Here is a 19,588-nt window from a genome sequence, read left to right on the forward strand (position 1 = left end):
CTACTGTACTACCATTGTACTACAATCAGAGTTAAGAATGCCCATGATGACAATATTATGGCTTTTATGCGTGAATTCAGGAGAATTCCCCCCATCAAAAAAAAAAAAAAAAAAAAAGTAGCCGGCTAGAAAGTTAATAATCAGCTATCTGGCTGTCAGCCGGCGGTTGTGTGAAACACTTCAGAGCATTTTCACAGTTAAGTGTGAATCTGTTACATTAGCTTCACATTAATACTGGTGCTTGTAGCATGAGCCAACTTCAGACACAATGTTTTTATTACGACATGTTGAGAAAACATCCTGAATGTTTAAGCAAAAGATCACTGTTGGGCATTGCCGGGAAACACAGTGCTGTCTTCAGGTGCTGTTGGCTAGAGTGCAGCAGTAGTAAACAGTTTCAGTTTCCATCATCTGGAGTGATGAGGAACCCCGTGATGTCACTGTTGGCATCTGATCTTCAGCTGAATAAGTGATTCTTCACTAAAATAATCATCAGATAATAATTGATTCACAAAACAATCATTTGATGCAGCACTCATGTTTTAATCAATAGTAATTAGCTGTAAATCATCTGATAGCTGACATTCTTCAACAATGTCCATGATCATGATAATTACCTAAATATAATTTATCTTGATATACAGTAAATATGAAAAATGTTTGGAAAAAAGCCAATATAATTTCCTTTTCAGGCTTTGACAGCAAGTTAAGAAGTGATGATCAGTCCATCATGTGGCTAGAATAGAGCCACGCATTAGACACATTAGATTCCACAATAGAAAGAAGAAACACATCGACCACAGCACCACACACTACTGTTTTGGTCGGTTGGTTAGTAGGCTAGCAAGGATGATGAACAAAGTGTGTGTGTGTGTGTGTGTGTGTGTGTGTGTCACTTGCAATGAAAGTTCAAGCAACAGCAAAGACAGACACCAATCCACGGCCACAAACTTTTAGCTCAAATGAGGAAGAAACTGCTGATAAAGAGGCCGGTATGCAAATATTTTCAACGATTTAAAGTCCGACAAAAAACAGAAGTGTGTGTCGTAAGCTGTGTGTAAGATCATGCCATATAAGTCAGGTGATACTGTGCCCCCGTTTCATCATTTCAGACAGTATCATCCTTCCAGAGAAAGTGTCGTAACTGTAAACAACTGCAGTCCCAAACGTCCCGACAGACATCACTGTAAAAACTTGCAGTGAGTTAGTACAGTCGAAAATGAAGTGCGGTTTGGAAAGCAGACATCCGTTTTTAATGCTGTGACTATAAATAATACTTTAAACAATTAACATGTACATGTGGGTAAAAGAGATGACGTCTTGTCTTGCATTAGAGAGAATGACATATATAGCCAGAGGAAAGACAGAGGACTTTATAAAAATATGGAATCCTTTAGTTGAACTTTTAGATATTTATTTACTCTTATTTATTTACCTATTTATTCTGTATTAGTATGTATTTTTTACCTACTAAATAAGTAAGATGGGAGAACTATAGCTCTGTTTTATCATTTTATATGTAAAAATTCAATAAAAAAACAAAACATTGTTTTAAAAAAAACAACAACAGTTAACATGCTGGTTTCTTCAGCTCTAACTCCAATTCGGCTAAATGTAACAAGTTTCCATTTCTATGGACTCTGCATTCTGCCTTATTTATGGGAACAAACAACAGTGTCTCACTACTAGCTTTGGGCAATGGCTGTACGTTGTGCATCTTATCATTTAAACGTTCCACACCCTCTTTACCAAGGGCATTCCTGTTAAAGAAATCTGATACCTCCTCCTGTCATTCAGTAGGTTTGTATGGTCCTAACTTGAATACATTTATTCTGTGGTAGAAGTCTTTCTTTTCTGTCTTTCATGCAACCAAGAAGACACTGTGGTGTTGTTGATGGTAACTAGCACCAAGTTGGTCTGGTCCTGTATCACCCGGCTGTCTCCGAGCAGTTGTTTAAAGACCCTATAGACAACTTTTTTGCTTTAACTTATCATTATGAAGTAAATTGCACAGTGTAATGGCTATAGAATAATGACACCATCAGCGTTTAGATTGGTTCCCTATAAGCCTCGCTTTCACTATGCAATTCTGTCTGCCACCGGGTACGATCTCCCGGGAGAATGAAGGCTCGACTTACGGCACAAAGGAAGTGCGTCATCCATTGCACAACCAAAAGAGGAATAGGATAGGTTTTCCCGGTAGCTATCGGTAGCTATGGTTGTTTCTTGCTTTGGACAGTAGCCAGGCTGCTAGCGGTAGCATTAGCCATGTTGCTAACACTACCGCTAGCAGCCAGAAAACCAACCAGAAGCTACAAGGAAGCCAGGACCAGCCAGAAACAAACATCTATGTTTGTTTCTGAAACAAAAGAAACAAACATCTAACTATGTTTGTTTCTGGCTGCTAGCGTTAGCAACGTTAGCCATGTTGCTAACGCTAGCTACGCTAGCTAACGCTAACGCTAGCAGCCAGAAACAAACAAATGATCCATCCGTCCGTTTGATAATCTACACAAAGAACACGTTTTCTTGCAGTGGCCTTTCTAAAATGAGCAGTGGTGAAAGTTACTATATTGTGTTATGATCAAGGAGTTGGTAAGCAGACAGATGGTTTGTTCTGTTGCACGGAGCTAGGCTCTAACAGAAAGAGATCCGGTTGTCTTTGTGACAGCGGCACAAACAACAACAATATCACTTGGAAACGCTAGAGGGGGACAACGGGGGGAAAGTTGAAAAGTTGTCTGTATCCACTTTAATGTGACGGTGTGTTTGCACAATGTTCTGTGGAATGGAGCAGAAAGTAGCCGTTCGAAAACAGAACTAATGATTTGCAGTAATACTGTGATAATTATCATAATCTGTGTGTCTACCTGCAGGTCGTTCTGGGGGTTCCAGTCAGAGTCGAAGATGATGCAGGTGTCTGCGGCGGTCAGGTTGATGCCCAGCCCTCCGGCTCGGGTGCACAGCAGGAACACGAAGCGGTCCGAGTCCGGCTTACAGAAGCGGTCGATGGCCGCCTGCCGCAGGTTCCCCCGCACGCGACCGTCGATGCGTTCGTACGTGTAGCTGCAGAGAAAACACACGCATGTGGAGGTTAAGATCAAATGAATATGAGGGGTGCTGAACAGATCCTTCCATTCCTCTCTCTTCTATTTTTACTAGGGCTGAACAATTAATCAAAATTTTATCGAAATCGCAATATGGCCTACTGCAATTTTCAAATCGCAGGAGGTGCAATATTTGTTAAAGGTGAAATGTGTGTCAAAATACCATTTTAAATTAAATATTGTGGTGCTGCAGAGATGTCCTGGCCTACACATCATATTCTACAGACTTAAGAAAACATCTTTGTTTGGTACAGATCCCCGCAAAAATCACACCATAATCATTATCATTCCCTCTAATATCGCAAATCATATCATAATTGCAATATCAGTCAAAATAATCGCAATTAGATATTTTTTCAAAATTGTTCAGCCCTAATTTTTACACACATTTTTATTGAAGAAAATAAAACAGCACTTTAAAAAATTCACACATCTTTCTTTTTAAACGCTGCATGGCATTCTTTGTTTCCCTCGATGAGTTAGTCTAAAGAAACCAAAACATCTCCCTCACTTCATCCCTCCCATCTCTTCATTTTTTCTTCACTCCATCTCTCCTTTCCTTCGTTCCTTCCCTCCATCCCCCCTTTCTCTCTTCCTTCATTCTCCTTTCCCTCCTTCATCTGTCCCTTCTTTCCTCAACTTTTCTTCCATCCTTTCCTCCCCTTCATTCTCTCCCTTCCTTTCTATCCGTTTCTTCATTCCTTCCCTACTTCACTTCCCCCCCTTCTTTCCCTACTTCCATCCCTCCTTCACTTTCCCTTCTTCCCCTCCCTCCATCCTTCTTTCCATCCTTTCCTTTCTTTCCTCCCCTTCATTCCCTCCCTCTGTCCTCCACCCCTTCCCTCCCCTTTCCCTCTTTTACTTGCTTGTTTCCTTCCCTCCTTCTGTCCCTCCTTTACTTTCCCTTCCTTCACTTCCTTTAATTCCCTCCTTTACGTATTTCCTTCCCTCCTTTTTTCCCTGCTTTACTTTCTTTCTCTTCTTTACTTTACATTCTCGTTCCCTCCTTTCCTTGCCCCCTTTCTTCCTCCCTTTACTTTGCCCATTCCCTCCCATCTTTCCTTTATTTTCTTTCCTTGCCTTACTTCCCTCCATCTCACTCTCTTCCTTCCTTCCTTCCCTTTTCCCTCCTTCCTTTCCTTCTGTCCAACCTCCTCTCTCTTCCTCCCTTACTTTCTTCACTTTCTTTCCTTCCTCCCCCTTCCCTTCCCTCATTCTGTCTCTCATTTCTTCAATTACTCTTTCCCTTCCTTCCTTCAAGTTATTTCCTTCCTATTCCTTCCTCTACTTCCCCCCCTTTGTTCATTCCATTCCTTTCCTTCTCTCCTTTCCTTCCTTCCTTCCCTCACTCCCTCCCTCCTCACCGTCTCTGGATGAGGTAGTCCTCCAGGATGTCCAGACAGCGGACCATCTGGGAGAAGACCAGGACTTTGTGTCCTCCGGCCAGCAGTTTGGGCAGCAGCTTGTCGATCAGCACCAGTTTCCCGGCCGCCTGGATCATGGCCTGCAGCTGGAAGTCCCACGCATCCGGACTGTGGCTCTTCCTGAAGCTTTCCAGAATCTTCTCCTCCGCTCCTGGATGGAAGGAAGAGAGGAGGAAGGGGAGGAGAGAAACAGGGAGTGAAGGAATTAGACGATCTGATACATCAATCAAGACTGTAACTCTTTCTGAACCTTGTCTTCAGCAAATGAACACAAGTGTTTAAATGGACTTGCTCCTCAGCCTTTCTGTAAACACATCAAGAGACTACAGAGCTGCAGCAGATCCACCAGAGCAGCTTCAAGTGGCAACTGTAAAGTTTCATTCTGCAAAACATCTTTTGCTCAGACAGCTTTTTCTGTGAAAGGAGCAAAGTCCTGGAACTCGCTACCTGATCACTTGAAATCTGCTGCAAACTTCACCACTTTTAAGAGAGTTACCAAATCCTTGTTAATTCAGCAACAACCTTGTACTCATGTCTAGTTTTCTGTAGTTACGTTACTACTAAATGTGTGTTTTATGGTATCTTGTACTCAGTTTACCTTTTTTTTCCCTTACCTTGTGCTCTATTGTATCTTGCTGTACTCGGTTTACCTTCTTTTTACCTCACTGTTTTAATCCCTTATTTTCACAAAAGCCCCTTGCAAGATACTTGCATCGGATAGCTGTTTTCAGGTTATCTATGTATATTGTATCTGTCACTATCAAATAAACCATAAATAAATAAATAACAAGAAAGGATGGAAAGAAACCGAGAGAGAATGAGTTTGATGATTTGTGAAGTCTTTCTGAAAGTACGCTTTGGTGCCTTTGGGGAGACCAAGGAAGGAGGGAAGGAAATAAGGAAGCAAGAAAGCAAGAAAGAAAGAGATAAAGAAAGAAAGGAAGAAAGAAAGAAAAACACTGGACAATCATTTAGACTAACTGATAAGTCAATCAAGAAGTGCCATTACAGACTGAATGGAGGTCGCTCTGTGTGTGAGTGTGTGTGAGTGTGTGTGTGTGTGTGTGTGTGTACCTGTGATAAGGTAGGGGTGGTTGCAGCACTTGCGGAGCTCCATCATGGTGTTGATGAGGTTGGGCATGTTGTGCTGGTTGGCTCCTTTGGACAGGAAGGAGAAGTTCTTCTCCAGGATGGCTCTGTAGTACTTCTTCTGAATGTTGGTCAGCTCCACCTGCACACACAAAACAAGACATCAACAACAATTTTCTAAAGGCTGAAGGAGAGTAATATATGGTGTCTTGATATAACACACACACACACACACACACACACACACACACAGCCCTACCTCTATGATTGTCTCTTCTTTAGGCGCCAGGTTTTTCTCCACGTCGTCCTTCAGTCTCCTCAGCATCATGGGCTTCAGAATGGCCTGCAGCTTCTTCACCTGGAGGAAGAGGAAGGGATGAGAGGAAGAGGTGTGTGAGAGTTTAACGATGTTTAACATTTTCAGCTTTCAGTTTGACCTCCATTCCAATCCTTCTTCTTCTTTAAACTATTCCAATCCGCACGTCTCCACCCTCTGGAGGTGTCGTAAAATGTACTTTCAGCTTGAAGAACGCATTTAATGAAAGTATCGAATGTTTATAAAATTCACTACTGAATTCAATCTTTGGTAACGGTATCAAAGCAGTAGGGCTGAACGATTTTGAAAAAATATCTAATTGTGATTATTTTGACTGATATTGTAATTGTGATATGATTTGCGATATTAGAAGGAATGATCATTTTTACATCATTATTCTCATTTTCATTGAAAAACGTATTAAAATGATTATGGTGTGACTTTTGCGGGGATCTGTACCAAACAAAGATGTTTTCTTAAGTCTGTAGAATATGATGTGTAGGCCAGGACATCTCTGCAGCACCACAATATTTAATTTAAAATGGTATTTTGACACACATTTCGCCTTTAACAAATATTGCACCTCCTGCGATTTGAAAATTGCAGTAGGCCATATTGCGATTTCGATAAAATTTCGATTAATTGCTCAGCCCTACAAAGCAGCATTGAAATTTCAAAGGCAGTATCTATATGCAGAACCAGACTGGTGCCTACCTGCTCCTCAGTCTTGAGGTCTCCGAACTCTTCCAGGAAGCTGCTCTCTGAAGGGAACTGCAGCGGCTCCAGGAAGTTCAACAAACTGAACAGCTCCTCCACCGAGTTCTGCAGAGGGGTTCCCGTCAGCAGAACCTTGTGTTCCTGTTAGAACATACAGATCAGTATCTTAAATTCACGAAAACATCTCTGAACCTGCAGCTTGTAAAGACTTCAGAAAAGAGGTTCCAGTAATAAGTCCCATTAACAGAACATCATGTGAAGTTCTGCAAAGAGGTTCCTGTGCGTAGAACCTTAGGCTGCGTTCAAACTCTTCTGTTTTCTGAAGAAAAATCGCTGCCTTACTCACATTTTGTGCAGGTAAAAAAAAAAAAAAGCAGGTTGCATCACACACACTTTGTTTCCATAGCGACCAAGTGCAGTGGCTGCCACTACCAGTAAACAGCACTTAGGTAAAACTCTCAAACACTTGGCAGACTCTCCCATTACACAACCAGTGTTTTCACAACTTTTCTACTACTGCTGTGTTCTCCCTCTTCATCCCGGCTGTAGCTGTTGTAGTAAACAACAACTGAAACCCCGCCTCCTCTTCCTTGTGATTGGTCGGCTCACAAAACGCACTCTCCTCTAAAACGTTGAGCGTTCCTCAACTTCAGAAAGCGCTAAAGTCAGACGCAGCACTTTTTCCAAAGAGACCGATTTCCATTCCCCATTGTTTTAAATGCAAAAAAGCCGCTTGCAGTTTGAGAACAGTAGAAAAGTGTGAAAACAGCCTAGTTCAGTCCGACATTTTTACTCCCGATATTTGGCCGTTTGTAGAATTGGCATGTGTGTGCCACTTAATACAACTGCCAAATTAGCAACAGAATAAAACTAACATGGTCTTTTGTTTAAAAATTACATAATTATTTTAGAAAATAGCCATGTCTGAAAAGCTTCAACTGTTTTGCACCTGCATTTGTACAAAGATTCTTAGAAAAATGCAGAGGGAATCAGCCAATATAGGTGGGAAAATATCAAATATCGGTATCGGCCTCAGAAAAATCATATCGGTGCATCCCTAGTCTATAGATATTCATTGTCTGGGTAAGGGTTTATTTTAGAAATTAAGATTAGGGTTGGAAATGGGGTCAGGGTTAAGAGTGGTTTTTGGCTAAAGTCAGGGTTTGAGATACTCGAGTATATAGAGATGCAGCAAATAGACAAGTGACACTTTGTTGAACATCTACTTTTTGTCTCCTGATAATATCAACACTGGACAATCCAAATAAAGTGCTACAAATGTATTTTGTAGTACTTTTTTGACCTCGACTGGTGTTTGTCAGGTGTGTTCAACAAAGTACGCACAATCATTTCCTATTGTGCTGCGAGAGTAGAACCTTGTATTTCAAGGAGAAAACACAAAAACAAGTTTTGTAACGAGGAATAGATATTTAAACAGCCAGAACTGGAATGTAGCCTGGTGTACATGGTATGAGGATGGCAGCTGAATGATTTTTTTTGGTTTATGTTTTGCTTATTAGTGCATACAAATGACAAAAACTGATTTTTTTTTTTTTTTTAAATGAGAGAGAGTACATAAAAACATCTCACCCCAAAAGAAAAAATCAAGATTACAAAAACAGAGACACGGGTGAAATGGGCAGGAAAAATCAAATGAAACACACACATCCTGATAAAAACACACACAAAGACCAGCAGTATTGGAGGATAAGACTTGGCACTCAGTGTCTCGGCCTTCCCATTAAGACAAGGCTCCTCTTTCATCCAGCCTATAACTGGAGAACAGCGATATAAGGTTATCGCTGACAATTTCATTACGCGTGTTATATCCTTATAACTGCAATGTCTCACATAAGTGTATGTGCTTCCCACCACACACACACACACACACACACACACACACACACGCAGAGACATCTGAGGTAGGAAGAGGATCATGTGAATGAATTATACACTCACACACAAACATATGATGGACAGGGGGGATCATCTCAACAATTCTAAATATTACATTTTCAATATCTGAAAATGCCACGTAATACACATACAGACACACACTGCCACAAACACGCCGCCTTCAATACACACACACACACACACACACACAGAAACACACACACCCGTCTGATATACAAAAACGATCATCTCTTCATATACTTGTATATTTGATTTTGAATACTTGAAAAATATCATGTTATCCACATACAGCCACACATGCACACACCCAGCTTAGGTTTAAAGGATCCACGAATCACACACACACACACACACACACACACACACACACAGACTGACCAGGTTCATGAGCTTGAGTCCCTCCAGCAGTTTGCAGTTCCTGTTCTTCAGCCGGTGAGCTTCGTCGATCACAACGCAGCGCCAGTGAAGCTTCTTCAGCTCCGGACAGTCGGCCATGATCATCTCAAAGGTGGTGATGACGCCGTGAAACTTCAACACGCCCGGGATAGAGTTACCCTGCAGAGAGAGAGAGAGAGAGAGAGAGGGGTGGGAGGGAGAAAGAAAGAGAGAGAGGGAAGATGGGATAGAGAAAGAGAGAGAGAGAGAGAAAGAGAGAGACAGAGGGAGATAGAGAGAGGGAGGGAGAGAGAGGGGAGGGTGGGAGGGAGAAAGAGAGAGAGAGAGAGAGAGAGGGAGACAGAGAGAGAGGGGAGGGAGAAAGAGAGAGAGAGAGAGAGAGAGAGAGGGAAGGTGGGAGGGACAAAGAGAGAGAGAGGGAGGGAGAGAGGGGAGGGTGGGAGGGAGAGAGAGGGGAGGGTGGGGAGGGAGAGAGAGGGGAGGGAGGGAGGGAGAGAGAGGGGAGGGTGGGAGGGAGGGAGAGAGAGGGGAGGGAGGGAGAGAGAGGGGAGGGTGGGAGGGAGGGAGAGAGAGGGGAGGGTGGGAGGGAGGGAGAGAGAGGGGAGGGAGGGAGAGAGAGGGGAGGGTGGGAGGGAGGGAGAGAGAGGGGAGGGAGGGAGGGAGAGAGAGGGGAGGGTGGGAGGGAGGGAGAGAGAGGGGAGGGTGGGAGGGAGGGAGAGAGAGGGGAGGGAGGGAGGGAGAGAGAGGGGAGGGTGGGAGGGAGAAAGAGAGAGAGAGGGAGAGAGAGGGAGAGAGAGAGAGAGAGAGGGGAGGGTGGAAGGGAGAGAGAGAGAGAGAGAGAGAGAGAGAGAGAGAGAGAGACACATTTAAATTGCTGTACGGCTGAATTTTATCAGCCATGATCAAAAGAAGTGATCTCTCCATGTAGAATATCTGCAGAAAGCCTAACTTTGATTTTGGAGAACTTTTTAATGTTACCCAGAATTAAATTAAAGACCAATTTAAAAACCAAAAGAAAGAAACAAAGTCGGCAAAACCAGCCTAGTTCCAATTAAACACAGCTGAAGAAACTACAATTGGCCAGTATAATAAAAACTATAAATCTATAAATGGGTAGAATAAGAAAAAGGAAACAACAGGAAATAAAATGTTAAGTCACATGAAGCACAACTATGTTTAGTAAAGCAGATACGATGCATATTGTCCTACTAACCCTGTTCTGTATTAATGTAAGTGTGCACATGCAGCACAAAGAAAGCTGTCACTGCACAGTGAGAAACACAAGACGACTAATAACTGGATTTAATATGTTAATACTTTTTACGACCTTAAATTGAGATCATTTGTTTTAAGACTTTTATACCAGAGCGAGTGAAAGAGAGGGAAAGGGGAATTTTAAATTACTACACAGCACAATTTTTCAACCATGATAATTTCAAAGGTGCTGATCACTTCTGGGATAGAGTTACCCAGCAGGGAGAGAGAGGTAGAGAGAGAGAGACTGAGACAGAGAGAGAGAGAGAGAGAGAGACGTAAATGATTAATGTGTCTATCACGTCCAAAATGTTGAACATGCTGTACAGCTCCCTAAGGAGTGGGATTGAGAGAGAGAGAGAGAGAAGCTGAGGGAAAATATTCAGCTAAATCACAGTTTAGTTGTGCCAGCAATGATAATCTCAAAAGGAAGTGATCTCGAGAAAAACCCTGAATAAAGAGACAAAGATAGAACACACACACACACACACACACACACTCTCTCTCTCTGCTAACCCTTGACTGAAAAAAATTAATCCCATGATCCTCGCCATAATCCTCTCCGCTTCATGCCTAACCCTAAACCCTAAAACACTATTAACAGCTACGATTAACAGCTAGTAATTTTCTTATTCCCGTGGATAACCGGCCAATCGTAGACGAGGTGATGTCACCTCCAGATATTTCCAGCAGCTACAGTGGAGTTTGATATAAGAAAATTAATATCAGGTTTTGGTGTCAGTCCCTCAGAATCAAAGAGCGAGGGCTTCTTTCTAGAGCCGCCATTTTGCACCGAGAGACGTTCACCAATCATACAGGGAGAAATCCATCGTAGAAGAGGAAGAGAGACCAGTTTCTCCACCCACAGGAGCAGGAGAGAGACCAGAATGCACTGCAGCCACAAGACGATGTGTTTTTAGTAAAGGGGCGACTCACTTTTTTCTCCACTCGAAAAACTCTCACTCTGCCATCGCTAACTCTCTCTCCGCCTACATGTAACACCCACAGCTGAATGCAACAAGTTCACGCCCCTTCTCCGAGGGTTGTCGAAAGGCATTCTGGGAAATGTAGGAAATCACCAACTGAAGTAGAAGTAGACGAGGAAGGTTGAGGGGGAAGTGGGTTCACCAAAAAATATTACAAATCAACTCTTAATCATCACAGATTGATGATATCCAAAAGTGTAAAAGTATCCAAGGGTGGATTTTTCCTGTGAAGAAGTGAGGAAAGGTGAAACGTCCTCACTGTCTATCCTTGTGAGGACATTTTGGTCCTCATACAGGCAGAAATCCAGGAACACACTACACACCCTGTACCTGTGGATCTCTTTCAAAGCATCTCACACAGCTGAATCATTCAGTGGGTGAGCTATGACCAAACGATGAGTAATATGCACACACACACACACACACACACACACTCTGCCGTTACCTGTGGGTCTCTGTGAAACATCTCGTACTGCAGGATCATCTGCCGGCTGATCTGCGAGCCGTGATACACGATGACGTTCATGTGCGTCCAGGTCCGGAACTCTCTCTCCCAGTTGGTGATGGTGGACAGCGGGGCGATGATGAGGAAGGGCCCGCGGATCCCCATGCTGAAGATCTCATACAGGAAGGTGATGGACTGGATGGTCTTCCCCAAACCCATCTCATCCGCCAAGATACAGTTTTTTCTAGGGGAGGGGGGGGGAGAGAGAGAGAGAGAGAGGCAGAGAGAGAGAGAGAGAGAGGCAGAGAGAGAGAGAGAGAGAGAGAGAGACAGAGACAGAGAGACAGAAAGAAAGAGAGAGAGAGAGAGAGAGAGAGGCAGAGAGAGAGAGAGAGAAACAGAGAGAGAGAGAGAAGAGGGGGAAAGAGAGAAAGAGACAGAGAGAGACAGAAAGAAAGAGAGAGAGAGAGAGAGAGAGAGAGAGAGAGAGGCAGACAGAGAGGGAGAGAAACTTAACAAGAGGCTCTTGAGCTGCTTAATGTCCCGCCATAATCATCACCATGATACACAGTAAACAAATCAGTTATGCTACTGAGGTCATTAATTAGGCTAATTCATGTAGTAATTACCAATTAGCAAATATTTCTGTGTCAACATACTTGTCTTCACATAACACATGGGCCGCATTAATATGAACTTCCAACCTGAAAGCACTGAGGAGTTTCAAGAAAATCAGTTTTTCCTCATTAATATGCAAATTTATGCAGCAAGGTGCTCCAAAATCAAATCAGATTATCTGCTCTATAGGGGGGACCTGTGGCGTGAGTATGAATTTTCTATCATGTATTGTTCTTGAGTTATTGTGTTCACGAGAATGTGTCCACACACACACACACACACACACACACATGCAGACGTTACCATGACGACATAATGTCCCGCATACCAGGTACCATGGTGGTGACGCATAAAGAGAGGGGATATGGGTTTTAACTGTGTGAGTGTGTGTGTGTGTGTGTGTGAGTTTGCATATTTTTATACTCATACGGTCCTCACAAGGATAGGAAGATGAGAAAAATCCTGCAAAGTGACATTTTGCCGTTCCTCACTTCTAAAATAGATTATTTGAGGGTTATGACTTGGGTTTAGATCACAGTCAGGTTCAGGTTTAGGTCAGGTTTAGAGTTATGGAACATAATCTGATCATCAAAGGTTTGGGGACACCTGGCTTTTGTAAAATGCTTGTTAAATAAACATGTTTTCTTTGTTGGTCTGTAAAAACTTACCACCCATTAAAGACTAGCTAGGTGTAGTTTGAGGAAAAAAAACCAATCATACATGCAAATATTTGTGACGATAACATTAAAACAAAAACTAAAGGTAAACTACATGTTCATCAAAAAAACTTTTTTTTCTTCATGCCAACAGTCAGAGACGCTCTGCCATGAAAAACCTTCTCTTCACACCAAAGAGACACTTTGATGAACATGAAGCTGAGTGTTGAATAAATATACCCAAAGTATTAGGAAATAGATATTTTATGTTAACAAAAGCATTGCAGGCTTTTTATATCCCCAAACTTTTGATAGGCAGTGTATGTAGTCAGTGAAGGTCCTCACAAGTATAATACTACGTGTGTATGTGTGTGTGTGATGATGGTTGATGACATTTTCAATACTTGAGAAATGTCAAGTAGTGTGTGACTCATGTCTGCATGGATGAGCGTTCACCTTTGACCTCAATTAGATCAAACACTTGAAAACACATTCTGTCACAGCTCTGATGCGAGACCAAAACATGCTGCGTCTGTCAGGGACTTTTCATTCGCTTTTTTTATATATAGTTTTATTTCAATTTCAGTTTCGTTTTTGTTTGTTTTCAGTATGGTCCTTTTAGTTCAGTTTTTATTTTTTTCTACAAATGTTTAGCTTTAGTTTAATGTTTATGTAGTTTCAGTCTTAGTTAACATAAATCAAAAATTATGTTAAAAAATTATTTACATAAATTTTTTAATACGTCCTCAACTAATTTAAGTTGGGAACTCTTCAGCGCCAGCAGACTCAACTCCATCAAAATAATCCCAAACGGGAATCCTATCTTATTTTAGGAAGTTCTACAAGTAAACAAGATAGTATTATTGAAGTTTTAGCTTTTTTGACAAAGTTTTTATTTCAGTTTTTTGTCTTTGTGTTTTAGTTTTAGTTACTTTAATAACTGGTCTGTGTTTATATATGTACCAGTTGAATAGTAACCAGTTGTTTCCCTCTAACTGGTCCCAGTGTGTTATAATAAAACATTTGGTCTGTGTGTAGGTATAGATGTATATTTACCTGTTGTACCAGTTGAACAGTAACCAGTTCATTCCCTCTAGCTGGTATTCTCTGAGTTGGTTTCCATTGCGGTAATCTCTGGAGCGTTCCAACTTCTGCCATTTATCTGGGAGAGGACGCTCCTGGGACGAGAACACACACACACACACACACACACACACACACACACACACACACAAACACAGTTATTGTATGAAAACCACCGCACTCAAGGAGAAGCCAAGCCGACTGCTATATTATGTTTCCTGCCGCTGCCAGCACCCTGGAGTGTTCAGCCTACAGCGCTGGACAGTTATTGTATGAGTTGGGTTGTTATTCAATTGCCCAGTAACTTTGTAACGTGTTACAGTAGTGTTATTACATTAGTAGTAACTAATAGTGTAGTGAATGACTATTTATTATTCATTTATTATTTAAGCATTCCCACTCCTTTGATTTAAATCGCACAAAAGCATGAGAAGAACATCGGATATTAAATCTGTTTGGTCCCCTGATGATTCACAGAGGAGCTAAGTGAGTTATCCCAGTTTTTAAAAAGGCAAGAGAGGATGCAATCAGCACTTTTGGCGGTGTAACCGACAGATAATATAATGAGCAGAGTAACAAATGATTGCTGCCAGGGAGTAGTAAGTAAAATAACAGTATTGCTTTTGAAAGGAGTAATGGCTAAACTGCCAAGTGTTATTTGCTCCAGCACTGCTCTGAACACTCTACAGCTGTTCCCATCTATGTGGAAAATGGAAGATGAAGAGTGTCTGAGATGCACTTCTGACTTCCACATTCAGCAATGTAAATGCACTTATTTGAGGTATTTTGCTATTCTTAATATATTTTCATCATTGTGTTTGATGGCTGTTGATGTGATTGCCCCTTGTGGCTATTGATGATGCATGCTTTTAGTGCACAGGTGTGTCTGACCTATTTAATGACCTGCTCTTTGCATTGTGTACCACACAGCCTGAGGAGGGCAGTTTGCCGACACCCAGAGCTCATTTTTCATGCCTTAGCCCTGTCAATAAACTCCTTTTTCATTTTTTGCAAAGCCACGTGACTTGAGGGCCTGCCGCTGAATTTTTATGCCACGTTTCACTCCTTTTTGTGGTCGTTAACTATTCCTCCTTCACTGCTTTTGTTCTCCACATCCAACAGCACCTGTGGTTGTATTGCGGATACCTGGAGCTCTCCTGTCGCTACCTTTTTCAATGTAAACACACTGTTGGAAAGGTAAAGCGGATAATGCAGAGTACAAATTACACGACTTGTCAAAAACCTAAGATCTCCGTACTGCTCACATTAGAGTGGGTGGGCACATAGAAATTCAATATATCGCAATACAGAAATGTGACAATACGTATCGTGGGGCAGAAAAATGAATCGCGATATTAGCTCCATTTTATTCTGCTGTAGTAATCACAAATGAGACGCTTGACCATCACAGTTTCACAAGCTCTCCATCCAAATTATATTATTGTCACTTTGTAAACATATTTTTACGTTGTTGTTTACATTCTAGCAGCCAACGCCATCACTAGAAGGATTTGTAAATAAACTGAATTCTGCACAGTCACACTTGAACTTTTATTTATTACATCGGGTCCAAGACACAATCTGACCCGGTCCTTGAGCCGTCCCAAACCCCCCCCCGATCATTTCAGACATGTTTGATTTTATCGGCATCATCTGCAGTAGTCTTGTAGTGTGAGATACATGAGGATAAGCTTTGAGAGCCGTGATCAGCTGTAGCCAATGAGAGCTCATGAAGAAACCAGGTGGAAGAGGTGGGAGCAAAAAAACAGAATCAGAGCAAGACGATCCATAACGACTGCGTCTCCCCAGCCATTCTCTCCTCTAAATTCGGCGTCTGGCCCTCTTTTCTCTCTTTTCCGCACAGGCAACAAAAACGACAAGCTGCCGTTTCCGTGTCGAGCTCCATCTGGCCCAGTCAAGTCATGTGAAAACCCGTCACCTTTCGCGCTTGTTTTTCGCGAGACGGCGGAGTATCGAGATCCCTCATCATGACCAAAATCCAAGGGAAGAATCTTGTAGTGTGTGAGCCTCGTCTGTGTCACAGTGTTTAGTGTGCGATACAATACGCTGGAGAGACAACAGACTAAAGGAAAGGACGTCGTTTAATGAGAGAAGTACAGCGATTTGGGATTTTGACAGTCGTAAAGTGTCCTCCAGCCATTAAATGACCTTCTTTCCTGTAGTTTCTGGTTTGGTCTCACACATTAAAACAGGGTTCCTACAGTTTGGATTTCAAAATTCAAAATTCAACATTTTTCCCAGACCTTGATTTTGTGATTTGAAGATTTTGGTGTCCAGTATGATTTACACACATAGTACACAGACTAACTCTGCCACATCACTCTGTAGATGAGGATTAATCTTCACATCGACAAATATCAGAATATGTGAGACGACTGGGGTCTATAACCACAGAAAATGTGTATGTATATCAGGACAGTACAATATCTTTCCATACTTTTTCCAAAATTATTGTGCAATTTCTAAACTTATCAAGACCCGGGAACTACTAAATTATTTTTCCATACATTTCCAAACTTTCCAGACTGTGTACAGAACCGTGTTAGACGATTCTTCACCTGACTTTGTTTTTCACCTGACTGTGCAAAAATGAAGCTTGAGAAGGAAGAGCAGCTCGCCGATCTTATTGTGTTTGCACTCGAAAAAGTAGAAAACAAACCGAAAAAGTAAAAAAGAAGAGGACTAGATGCTGAATTTGGAAGGCTAATTATAAAGTCATGATGATGTTGTTTTGTTTTGTAGTTTCCACCTATTCTCTGCTGCTTACCTGCTAAAATGCAGAATGGGAATTTTAAAACTCACTGTGATTCTGATGTTGGCCGCTAAACTAAATTACATAGTGTTGTATTGTTTCTACTCTAGGACAAAATATTACATTTTCCAGCCCTCAATTTCATTTTATTTGGATATCCTATATATATCTTGCAACTTTGGTGCAATTTCCAAACTTATCAAGACCTGAAAATTGCCAAATAATTATTTCATACATTTCCAGACTTTGCAGAAGTGTGTATGAACGCTGTGTTGTATTCGCCTTCTCCTCTGTGTCACAGTATTAAATCATATTGCATTGTTGCTACTCTATGTCAAAGTATTGCATCGAGCTGCTCTGCGTTTCTCTTCATCTCTGCTGGGTTTTTATTGTGTTTCTACTCACTATGTGTCTGAGGTCTGCCGGTAGTTTCTGGATCTCCTCGAACTCCTTGATCTTCCCGGGGTCCAGGTCCTCCTGCAGTTCCCAGGTCGCCTCCTCATAGGAGAGGCTGCACCACTTAACGAGGTAATGAGTAACCTCCTACAACGACACAGAGAAAAACAGTCTGTGTGTGAGAGGAAGACTGTACCGCCACACTAAGGAGCTAATTACCACTTTGAAACCAGACGAATGCTACTGAGAGAGAGAGTGCATGCCAGTGTGTGTGTGTGTGTGTGTGTGTGTGTGTTACTCACCTCTCCGGTCTCGGTGTCTGTAGTGACGGCCACCTCCAGTACTCTGTCCACTTCTACATAGTCTGGGTTAAACAAGTCCTCATCAGGCTAGAGAGAGAGAGAGAGAGAGAGGGAGAGAGGGAGAGAGAGAGAGAGAGAGAGAGAGTGGGGGAGAGAGAGGGAGAGTGGGGGAGAGAGAGGGAGAGGGAGAGAGAGAGAGAGAGAGAGAGAGAGAGAGAGGGAGAGGGAGAGAGAGTGTGTGGGGGAGAGAGAGAGGGAGAGGGAGAGGGATAGGGAGAGAGAGAGAGAGAGGGAGAGGGAGAGGGAGAGAATGGGGGGAGAGGGAGAGGGAGGGAGAGAGAGAGAGAGAGAGAGAGAGAGAGAGAGAGAGAGAGAGAGAGAGAGAGAGAGAGAAAGAGAGATGCACATTTAAATCCTTTTATGTCCTGAGACGGTGTTGTGGTGTCCAGCCGGCCAATGAGGTGCAGGTCTGTTAACCTCCAGCCAATCAGCTGCACAATATAAACATGTGAATAGGTGTTTGATCTGGGCCCGTTTTGCTGCTATGTGACATTAAATACCCTGAAATGAATTTATGGTGACTGTCACCTCAGCCAGCAGCAGGCGGAGACACTAGTAGGTTTAAGAGACTGTCCTGTAACCAAGAGTTCACAGGTTCGATCCCTGCAACAGCCAGTGTGTGTCCATCAGCGGCCACGTGCCCTTGAGCAAGCAACACACTGAACCCACACTGGCTTCATTCATTGCAAATTCCTCCGGTGAAGAGAGTCAACTAAATAACAACAATGCAGAATCAACTGGTGTTTCCTGTTTGCTCTGTATGGGACATTAAACACTCTTTCATTTTTAAAATTCCTTAAAATCTTTCACAACTTTAGTTTCTAGGCTCCAGGAGAGTCTTGGTGGGTGTTCAGTGTGATGTGTGACGACAGCGGCTGGGCAACACGACTGCCAACCAGGCCCCATCGCTGTAGAGCTGAAAATTATTCTTCACAATAACAAATATCACTACTTAAAATGTGTTGTCACACTGAACAACAACAAAAAATATATATATAAAAAATTCCTCACGTTTCAATAGTTTTTATTCAATTTCCAAACTTTTAAAACAGACAACTTTATTTTTCATCCTGTCCAAGACTGTCCAGCACAGCAGGTTCTGTGGACCGTTACCTCGGTGAAAAGGTGTTTCATCTGCGCCTGTTTGGTCCTGAAGCGTTTGATCTTCTGGTGGATTCTGGGATCTTTCTCCAGCTCTTCCAGAGTGGCCCATTTGCAGTGCAGGTAGGAACTAGACAACAACAAACAACAAAGAATAAACACCAGCAACAACATCATGACCAACAGCATCAGACGGAGCGGCCACACCTACAGTTTGTTTTCTTTGGGCTGAACAATAGTGGAAAGATTTACTTTGTTGCATTTTTGTATTTGGTTCACACTAGGTCTGCAACTAAATTATTTTCATTATCGATTAATCCACCAATTAAGTTACCAGAGTCCAAAGTGATTCTTAAAATTGCTTATTTAGTCTGACCAGTAGCCAAAAAAAAAATCACAAAAGTTTCCATTTTATCATATGAAATGGAGAAAAACAAGAAATCTCAGCATTTGTGAAGCTGTAACCAGCAAATGTTTGGTATTTGTACTTGATAAATGATAATATGATGATAATTGATTAATTTTCTGTCGACTAATCGTTTCAGCTCTAGTTCACACTGCCCGATTACAAATGAGTTTTCACAGATTCTGTTTTTGCATCAGCATCTCTACTTGGGTGTGCGCTCCTCTCTGTCCTTTCATGTCACATTAATCAAGTTATTAAAGTGTTAAAATGAATAACTGACCCTAACCCTCTATATACCCATATATAGTTCTGTCCTGCTTACAGCGCAGGCAGGAAGTGATGTCAGAAGATTTCTATCTTCTGTAGCCTACAGATTGGGTTGGAGCCACGGCGCCCGACTCGGTGAAATGTACTCTGACTACAAATTCCTTAACTATTAGTCGATGGTCGATGAGAGAAACCAGTGGAAATGTTGTTACTATGGCTACAGTTTGACATGGCTGATTTACCTCCTCAAACCAAAGTCTATAAAGGGAAAAATA

General features: G+C 42.1%; 1 protein-coding gene across 1 annotated transcript; it reads right to left on the reverse strand.

The window, feature by feature from the left end:
- Positions 1-2,870: 2,870 nt before the first annotated feature.
- Positions 2,871-18,770, reverse strand: LOC139663134 (chromodomain-helicase-DNA-binding protein 6-like; the record flags this gene model as incomplete). Its single annotated transcript, XM_071541680.1, has 11 exons — positions 2,871-3,066; positions 4,472-4,682; positions 5,606-5,762; positions 5,880-5,978; positions 6,651-6,794; positions 8,949-9,125; positions 11,652-11,895; positions 13,982-14,103; positions 17,187-17,324; positions 17,480-17,566; positions 18,653-18,770. Coding segments are annotated over 11 exons (1,693 nt in total), but the record flags the coding sequence as incomplete, so codon positions are not given.
- Positions 18,771-19,588: the final 818 nt, after the last annotated feature.

The sequence above is a fragment of the Centroberyx affinis genome, unplaced genomic scaffold (assembly GCF_046629955.1).
Source record: "Centroberyx affinis isolate AG114_WGS23_722 - 3 ecotype Tasmania unplaced genomic scaffold, CSIRO-AGI_Caff_v1 ptg003924l_1, whole genome shotgun sequence".
Lineage (NCBI taxonomy): Eukaryota > Metazoa > Chordata > Actinopteri > Beryciformes > Berycidae > Centroberyx > Centroberyx affinis.